The sequence below is a fragment of the Rutidosis leptorrhynchoides genome, chromosome 3 (assembly GCF_046630445.1).
Source record: "Rutidosis leptorrhynchoides isolate AG116_Rl617_1_P2 chromosome 3, CSIRO_AGI_Rlap_v1, whole genome shotgun sequence".
Classification (NCBI taxonomy): Eukaryota; Viridiplantae; Streptophyta; class Magnoliopsida; order Asterales; family Asteraceae; genus Rutidosis; species Rutidosis leptorrhynchoides.
Window position 1 is genome coordinate 273,254,243 of NC_092335.1, and position 9,453 is coordinate 273,263,695.

General features: G+C 32.4%; 1 protein-coding gene and 1 long non-coding RNA gene across 3 annotated transcripts; both read right to left on the minus strand.

Annotated features, from left to right (window-relative positions):
- Positions 1-737: 737 nt before the first annotated feature.
- On the minus strand, positions 738-5,165 carry LOC139902795 (sphingosine kinase 2-like). Of its 2 annotated transcripts, XM_071885415.1 has the most exons (10): positions 4,642-5,165; positions 3,415-3,537; positions 3,219-3,319; positions 2,844-2,916; positions 2,661-2,747; positions 2,484-2,561; positions 2,326-2,396; positions 1,967-2,224; positions 1,683-1,805; positions 738-1,081 (listed from the first exon to the last, which is right to left on the minus strand). In XM_071885415.1, the coding sequence occupies exons 1-10, from the start codon at positions 4,991-4,993 to the stop codon at positions 890-892; spliced, it is 1,458 nt and encodes a 485-aa protein (XP_071741516.1). In that variant the 5' UTR covers positions 4,994-5,165; the 3' UTR covers positions 738-889. The 2 variants fall into 2 exon arrangements, with proteins under 2 accessions (XP_071741516.1, XP_071741517.1); XM_071885416.1 differs by lacking the exon at positions 4,642-5,165 and having other exon boundaries at positions 2,844-2,919; positions 3,415-3,447.
- A 712-nt stretch (positions 5,166-5,877) lies between these two features.
- Positions 5,878-9,227, minus strand: LOC139902796 (uncharacterized). The gene is made up of 5 exons (XR_011777685.1): positions 9,126-9,227; positions 7,521-7,550; positions 7,365-7,445; positions 6,259-6,366; positions 5,878-5,988 (listed from the first exon to the last, which is right to left on the minus strand). It is a non-coding gene; the product is annotated as an uncharacterized lncRNA (long non-coding RNA).
- Positions 9,228-9,453: the final 226 nt, after the last annotated feature.

A 9,453-nucleotide genomic window follows, 5' to 3' on the forward strand; every position in this document is an offset into this window, starting at 1 on the left:
TGTGAAATCAATGCGTGATCATGTTGATAAAGTTTAGTTTCCCTCGCCGTCAACTATTTGGTTTAAAATGTTACCTCGTAAATTAAACATATCCATGTGGCGGCTACAGTTAGACAGGCTTGCACATAGAATCAACTTATCCATTAAAGGTTTATTAATGCCTATTGTTGCATGTCCCATGTGTAATAAAGTTGGGGAAGACGCGGAACACGTTATTTCGAGTGCTCTAGCTCATTTGAATTGTGGCGATTGTTGTGGATTTGGCTTAGTTGTAATATGCCAAGCTTCGAGTCCTGGAACGAGTTTGCGTCATGGTTTAATACCTCGTCATTGAATGAAGGTTCCATGCTGAAAGTTATGGTATCGGTGGTCACACTTTTATGGATCATATGGCATTATCGTAACTGTGTGGTTTTCAATGACACTTTCAGTTAATGGCAGTAATTTATTTGATTTGATTAGAATGTATTCATTTAATTTGCTAAAAACAGAAGCAAGTTAGTTTCAAATTAGATTTTCATAGTTTTTGAACCCTTGGTAATTTTTAACGTCTTGCTAGTTTTTTAATAAAATATCTGCAGTTCAAAAAAAACAAAAAACAAATGCAAACACAATCTTCTATCATTCACGTTAATATTAATTTCATCCAACTATTGCTTCTGCTTGATTCTATTCAACAAATAATACATGTTTCTTATATCCTTAGTAGTATTTATTATGTGAGCACACACAACACATAAATAAACACATTAAAATAAATAACAACACATAAAAAATACATAGAAGGCAAATTAACACCTTAAATTTGATATTTACATGTATATTATTTTCATTTGTACGGAGTATATTATTAATCATTATCATATACAAAAGTATGAAAATATCAAATTTAAATAGGAGTGAAGAGAGTGGCTAAACCTTGGTCCACGACTAATTGCAACTTGTCGTATACCATTAACGAATTTAGGTTGGACTTGTATGTTCCTTTTCCTCTTACCAACACTTCCCCATCTGAATCTATGATCCCCTCCTTATTTGAATCATCTGTTCGTGACCCGGGTTCCAATATTGCCGCTTTCACCTGTTTATAATAAATAAATAATGAATAATTTCATTCATATTGATATTGAATTGATACAAGTAGCTGGTGTTGTTTATAGTTAATCTGATATTTCCAAGTACATTTAATTAAATCCAAATTCTTTTTAATCTCAGTTATTATTATTTATTATCTATTATTATTATTATTGTGTTGCTGGGTAACTATTGTTGCAGGGTTGGATTCACACAAAACATCTTTTGTTCAAGATTAACCGCACGTGTCAAATATGACAAACAAATATCACATTTATTAAAACAATAATCGTACTACAATACTCCAACTTTATGAAGAAAACGTGACTTAGGAGGTCTTATGCATCAACATAAACTTTGGGTGATATTTCAACCCGTTTGAAATATGTTGCCTGTTTTGACCCATCCAGAGATAAACACAAATACTAGAATTTATGACCTCGAATCGTATCATTCGTTCTTAGAAGGGGCTACTAAATCATGTAGTAGAAAGAAATGATTCTAACTGAGAGTGTAGGCAGGGTCTATATAGATTTAGATGTTAGCATTAAACATGGTTTAATAATTAGACAAAGATAGAAAAGACACATGTGAAAAAACGCGTTCACCTTGATATACAGAACATATGGTGATTTAACGTGACCTCCGTTGTTCATCTTAGACATCAAGGATAACAAAGCCAATTTTGGGCATTGTCGAATTACAATCAAGTCTAAATAACCGTCATCAAACTGAAAAATCAAGTAAACAAAATATATTAAAGTGACATAAAAGCATATCAGAGCTTTTCTTCTATATACATCAATTCCACTTCAAGTACAATGAGTTTAGAAAATTATCTGAAATATATATATTTTTTAAAATAATAATAACAATAAAAAAACAAACAGACCTTGGCATCTGGTGCTGCCATGGTGTGTTCAGCACCCCAAGGAACATTATGAAGCCAAACGGAAACAAACGGACCGTTAAGTTTTCTCCAATTTAATTTATGAAAAACAAGTTTGGGACCTTGGTAGTATCCCTGATGTCGACCCGTAACAGGTTCCATAGAATCATCACATAGTTCTCCTACGTCTTCAAATCCAGGCGCGGGCACAAAACGTATACTACCATTATATTTTCGCAGTTTTAAAATTCGTTTAAGTGCCTGATATAGTAGTATAAACCCAAAAGCCACTTCAGCTATTCATCTGCACAACATAATAATTAATTGACATAATATGATACAAGAATTTTGTGTCAGCTTACATAAACTTCTATTCGAGCACTTCCCATCCATCGATACTTTTCGGATTCGATGTCTATATCCGATATTAGTCCTTCAAAACACCACACAAAATCAAATCGAATTTATATATATCAAGAGGGATTGGTTATATATAATTAATAATGTGTTTTTATGATACCCCAAGCGAGCATCAAGACACTAAAAAATGTAGTATCCCCTTGCCAGATTGTAGCAACATCTAAAGAGAGTTTATGCCCTGCAAAATATGAAATCGTATAAGAATAAAATGAAGGTATGAATACAATTTAACAACTAAAAAAAGTACATAGATTATATTGATCAAATGTAAATATACCTCGTATTGCAGTAAGAGTAGCATGAGCTACGGTGCATGGCTTACCGGCTGAATCCAAAACAGATTTAATCATGCCATTTCCAGTACCTTTTCCATAAATGGGTTCACGTTATTTTTTCATCATGGTTTACCGGCTGAATCCAAATTGAATTGTAACGTTAAAAGATTGGCTAATAAACAGACCTGCAGGTATTGCCCCGAGAGGCATTTTCATCGCAGCTGCCCAATCTTCTCTTTCAAGCAACCCATTCACAACCTACTACAATTTGTATCCCATTGAGATGGGATAAAAATGGTTGAATCGTTACTATAGTTTAACATGACTTTTTTTTTTTTACTAGCATGTAATAAATAAAAGGATTTTTCTAACGACATGTTGTCGTTAAGGTGTGAAAAACACTTGCACGTTTTTAAAAACTGCCATGTAAAAAATCAACGTTAACCGCTTTGTACAACATATTAATGCTTTTTAACGAAGGCTATCGTTAGAAAAATCCGAAATAAAAACTGATAATTCCCATAACAACAGAAAGAAGCAAACAGTTAAAAAAAACCAACCTCAACCAATGTGCCATCCCCACTAACACAAAGAATACCATCATACTTTGTTAGATCCAATGAACGAGAAACTTCCTTAGCATGAAGTTGATATCTGGTTTCTGAAGTTATAATTAAGGCCAACATTAAAGAGTGTTACACTACTTAAATGGAATTTGCATATGCATGATGGTCGATAGAAGCAACTAGAACGAACCTTGCAGTGTATATTCGATATTTGCATCCTCAAGTATCGGTTTTACATCACTAGTAAAAATCTTGGAAGCCGTTTTCTTCCCTCCAAATGGATTTAGAAAAATAAACAGCTTCTTAGGTCGACCTGTTGCAACAAACATTACATTACTAGTTAATCTATGTACACTAGCAGTACATCTTCAATGAACTTAAGAATTAAAAGATCATATGAATGTTTTGTTCCAGCTAGTCCAAGTTTAAATTTAAATTTGAATTAAAATAAAAATAAATTAGAAAATACTCAACATTACATTACAAATACGTAGTGTTGAACAATTTTTTAACTCGTTAAGAGAATAATCATTCATATGGTTTATGCAAGAACTCAGAACTGCCAATGAATGACGTCTTGAACATCATTAACAACAGAGTAAACAAATTGAGAAACCACAAAATAATAAAATGAAATCGTTAGCAAACCTTTGAAATTCATCATCTCTAACAGCTGTCACGAGGAGTCTTATAAACTTTATTCAAGAAAACTCTCGTTTGTATCATTTTTATTGCAAAACAGAGTCTTAGAAGTGTTAAAGATGGGTACTATTCAAAATAAGAAACAAATCAACAATTGTAAATTTTCCAAAAAAGTTCATATTCATATAATAGTGGTTTAAATACACTAATAAGAAGTTCATATAATAGTATATATCATAAATCATAATATCATAATATCATAAAGTAAATTGGTTCTGAGCAGCTCTTGAAGGTTGCCATCACCTAGTGCATTTGGTTCACGGAATGTTTTTTTGATGTAACTGACATTCATCAAATTAATTGAATTTCAGTGAATATGAATTCCATCAAATTCAGTTAAATTCTTCGAACCAATCACAGCCTCATATCCCCAAAACTTTTGGCCCACATAACCAAACTAGTGTGTCTATATATTAATTCAAATCAACTTTTCAATCATTATGAATTTATTTGTTACAAAATCAAAAGCAAACGAAAACATAACACTTTTATTATTCTACCGTATAATAAATTTCCAAAATTTAGGTACTCTACATCCTTGAACATCATTAACTAAATTTATACTCCTCACTTTATTGATAAACATAAAACAAAATTAACTATATATGTATGCTATTTTATTTACTAGTTTAAATGAACAGAATATATAAGCTATAAAAACACGAATGATCATCATGTATGTAATTTAGAGTTATTTAAATTTAAATATAGTTACCTAAGGAATCCATGTATCCTTGAATCTTGTGACACAAATTCTGTAACGACTGATCCGAAAACGGTTCAAACACAAACTTCTTCCTCAATAAATTCCCTCTTCCTTTTATACCATTTCCAAAACAAAATCCATTTTCATCATAAACAAGAGCCCTGATTGTGATCACATCCCCAACTGTTGATAAACCAATTACTTCCTTTTCTACACACAAACACCCATGTCCATCAAGCCACCTGAGCATTCCATCACTGGTCAGAGTTAGCCATGTTTGACCACCGTTGATCAATACTTGATCAGATACTATCACCATATTATGCTGTTGCTGCTGATTTTTTTGTTGCTGCTGTTCCATTTGGGTTTTGAGTTTAGATTGTGATGGTGTTTCTGTTCTGAATTTGAAGAGAATATTAAATATTAAAGTTAATATTAATTAGAGGTGATGGCGTGCAGGGTTGGGTTTAATGACCGGAAGATTTGTAGTCAACATCCTATGAGTTTACAAGACATATGTAGGCTTGTTACTTACTCCGTATGTTTTTAGCCAAAAAAAAAAAAAAAAAAAAAAAAAACTGGGGTTCTAACTTAATTTTAATAATCAATTTTGTAGAAAAAGTCATCTGTGTTGGACATTTATTTATTGACAAAGTACAGATTACTTTCAATACTTAAATAATAAAATAATCCATTTGGCCTGTCGAGTCTATTATTATCCTTGGTAGTTGTGTTATTACCTAAATCGTTGTTTGAATAGTTGCGGTTGTATTTGTTATTAATCATAAAAATTCAGGTGTGATGGACTAGTTTTACATCTCGTTTGATATTTTGCAAGCTTGAGCTTGAGCTCTGCTCGTTTACAGCCCTAGAAATCAGCAAGGAAATGCTTCTTATCATTGTTCTGTGGGGTCTTGATGCTTGTATCTACATTCACTGATTCCTTTCTTATACATGTCAATTTGGTAGCTACATACCTTATCTTCTTAATTCTTAAATAATAATTTACACTAGTTGAATGACTTGTAAAATACGGGTATTGTTAAGTAAGCAACTCTAGACTAAAATTGTAACAGAAATTCATAGCATAGGGCAACATTTAGGTCACATTCCTACAAATGCCTTATATGCACTATGAAGATGACTATTTATCTTCATTCTATGAGTACTTTCATTTCATTTGATACATAAAAATATGAAATTTAATTGATGTTAAATGAAAGCATGCAGCTAAACAAAGTCTTCGTGACATTTGTAAACCACAACTCAAAATACACAACAAAACTGAAGATAACTAATATAGATTCTAACTATCAAGATCTTAGTCATCATTCTCATTTTCCTCTTCCAATGCATCTGTTTCCAACAAAAACATATACAACAAACAAAATAAACAATCAACAATAACTACAAAGTATACATGAGAATTAGAAAGTTCACTGTTGACTAAATCATATATTTATTTTATAATTCCTGGAGCTCGAATCAACCATCGTCGATTGTATATATACATGCTTCTTTAGACACGTACACATGTATATGTGTCTCTGGTTGTCAAAAGGTATGCTAAACTTTCTCACACGCTTACATAAAGGCAAAGCGGCAACATTTTCATGATGAACTTACCTTTTCGGCCACTATAATATGGGGCGGTATGCAAGAACTCATCATGCATCAACTTAAGGAAGTAGCAGCCAAGATCCAAATATACACAAAATTATGCACATAAAAAACCTGAAGACACAATAAATTCAAATAAACTATTAGATGCAATAACATTACAATAGGCTGGTCATATACTTAAGTACAAATGGATGACTATTGAAATCATATACTTTGAATCCAAAAGCTGCACAAATCATAACAACGACAAATAGTCCATAACACTTATCACACTTACACAAAGGATAATGCCTTATATAAAATATAAATTTTCATCTACAAATATATATCTTGACAATTGTTGGTACAGAGCATGAAAAACCTAACACTTAGCACACTTACACAAAGGATAATGCCTTATATAAACTATAAATTTTCATGTACAAATATATATCTTGACAATTGTTGGTACAGAGCATGAAAAACCAACTGCTACATAATCAATTATGTTTGTTAAGATTCATTGGATAAAATTTAACAAAAGGTAGCTTTTTTTAAAATGAAAATCTTGTAAAAAAAAAAGAGTCTAATCTGCAGCTCAACCATTAAGCCACAACCTCATTGTTACCAAATTATGAGTTTGATGAGTGTCACCAACTTATATGAAGATATAACAGGTGACTTAATGGTTGGGTTTAGTAAAAAAGGATTCAAATTAAACAACAAACATATAAAGATTGTGGATAAATCCACTTCTTTAACCTCCTGAGAATTATTACTAAATCAAGCATTCAAGTTGACCATTAAAATTATGAACAACTAATTAAAAATTTCTTTTAAGCTAAACTGGTAAAAGTAACAATAAAGTATGCCAAAGGCAGCGAGTTTCAAAATGTTTATAGTGTCAATGCTCTTGAGTTAATTAAATGAAATTTCATATATGATCTTATATTACATACTTTGTCAGCCCATATGCACCATATGAACTATTAAGCTAAACCCACATAATAGTTGCAAAAAAACATAAAATTTAACCATAATGAACCAAGTGAATTTCACTTGTAACACTTTGTGATCACCTTGTATTGCACTGTAAATAAAGAAACATCTAAAGAGCAATGCAATGTTACCTTCTTGGTGAGCTTTTTTAATCGATCTTCTTTTTTTCTCTTGACAACATTTTCATGCTTGATTTCAGATTCAATCCAAGTCTGCAAATGCCAATGACAATATTTCAGAATATATTATCAAGATCACTTGAATAATCTTTTATGACTAACTCTTACACCACTTCGAACTTAGTCTCCAAGAACAACCTGAAAAAATATACATGTATATAAAGTATGAAATGATGAAGATGAATCAAACTTAAATCCTAAACTACAAACACAAACCTTAAACTTAAAAAATTAAAACCCACAGCCATTAATGCCTTCATGAGACTAACTGATCATTTACTTGTGTCAAAAACAGAAGTTAAATCAAAAACAAAATTTTAACCAACATTATTCATGTACTCATAATACTTGGTCACAAGGATGCAACTCAGAAGCAATTGAAGTTGAAGATACCTTTTGAATGAGAGGATGTTGATGATCAATCATAATGTTGATACCTATTTCCTTATGAGGTAAGGCTTAGTGTATCAGCACAATACTAGAAATATCTAGCTAAGAGTGGGGGAGTGTTGCCGATTGATGTTTACTCTCGGGAAATAATCCCTGCAGACCCGGTTCACAAGTATAGAAACTTGTGGGGTGGCTTAATCAATCTTTTGTCCGTTTAGCGTTAAGCTGTTAGCCGGATGACTTCTAGTGAGAGAAAATACTATGAGAGAGAAAGGTGAAATCTCTGCTCACAAGTTGTCTGAATGTCTGAATGTGTAAAATGACGACCCAGGGGGTCTATTTATAGTGATAGATCCACCGGATTGTTCCGGGACACGTGTCAGATGATGATACGTTCTGTTACTCGTGATCCGATATCTACGCTGAATGGGGCGCTCTCCGGTCAGGGCTTAAGCGCTAGGCGGCCTTCAGGGCTTATGCATGACGGAAGCAACCTACACAGTGGAAAACACTAGACGGATAGTCTTACAAAACTGTTGTTCTCAGTGTTCTTGATGCCAATTTCATGCAAATATTATGCCTTTATGCGTGTATACGATAGGATACACCATTACATAACATCATCGAGATGTTGTCCTCCTACTTCTGAAGCCCTTGAAATTCTACTCCCCTACTAGTGGCAGGAGAGATCACCTCCAGTTTTATCAGCTAGCTTGGTGACTTAATGACATCATGTGAATCAAAATGATGTTAAGATTACCAGTTGACAATTCGCTATCGAATAAACCGTAATCAGGGCCGTCTCAATAAATTGAAGGCCCGAGGCGAAAATAAAAATGGACCCTTATACTCGTTAAAATTTTTAAATGCATATATAATGTTCGTGAACAAAGTTTTTTCTAAAAACGAATTTTTTTTTTTTTTTGCTTCCCCCGCTTCCCCCCGATCGGTTACTTCCTCATTGATCCTGCCTCTATATATATATATATATATATATATATATATATATATATATATATATATATATATATATATATATATATATATATATATATATATAAGAACGATAATGAAGAGACAAAAATACTTGTTCAAATTGTGTTCCCTGAGCATTTCTGTTTCAGCAAAAAAAAAAAAAAGTCTAGCCAGTTGAACAATATCACTCACATACGAAACATTTCCAGTAATAAGCAACACCTAATAAAATGTTGATTTGTTTATGTAAGCAACTTGAAGTTACCAAATTTTAAACCCTTATAAAAAACAACAAATTAAAACCCTGGTGAGCAGGGGTAGCAAAATTAAATGAAAAAAATATAGTACCTTAAATACGGGGCATTTGGTTACCATCTTTGAGATGAACTCAAGGATATCAACAATCTTCATCGGATCGAAGGCATATGAAATCGATAAAAGATAGTGAATAGAGACGGAAATCTCGATAACAAAGCTCCAATACGATTATGGTTGTTAAATTTCAGAGAATATAAGGTTCAAGACTCATCCGATGCTCTCTCCCAAGGTAATTGGGACCATCGGACCCTTTTTTTTCTTTTTCAAACTCTTCCGCCTCCATCCACCCTAAATCACCTTCTTCATCCATTTTTTTTTATCTCCGATCAAACTTTTAATTCTCACTTCTGTACTTTTT

Bases quoted from the DNA above. Each gene is read 5' to 3' on its own strand.
- LOC139902795 (XM_071885415.1), bottom strand. From the start codon at position 4,993: ATGGAACAGCAGCAACAAAAAAATCAGCAGCAACAGCATAATATGGTG. The intron at 2,397-2,483 runs GTATCATAAAAA...GGTGTTTTGAAG, and splicing joins TGTCTTGATGCTCGCTTGGG to GACTAATATCGGATATAGAC. The intron at 2,225-2,325 runs GTAAGCTGACAC...CTACTATATCAG, and splicing joins GTGCTCGAATAGAAGTTTAT to GCACTTAAACGAATTTTAAA.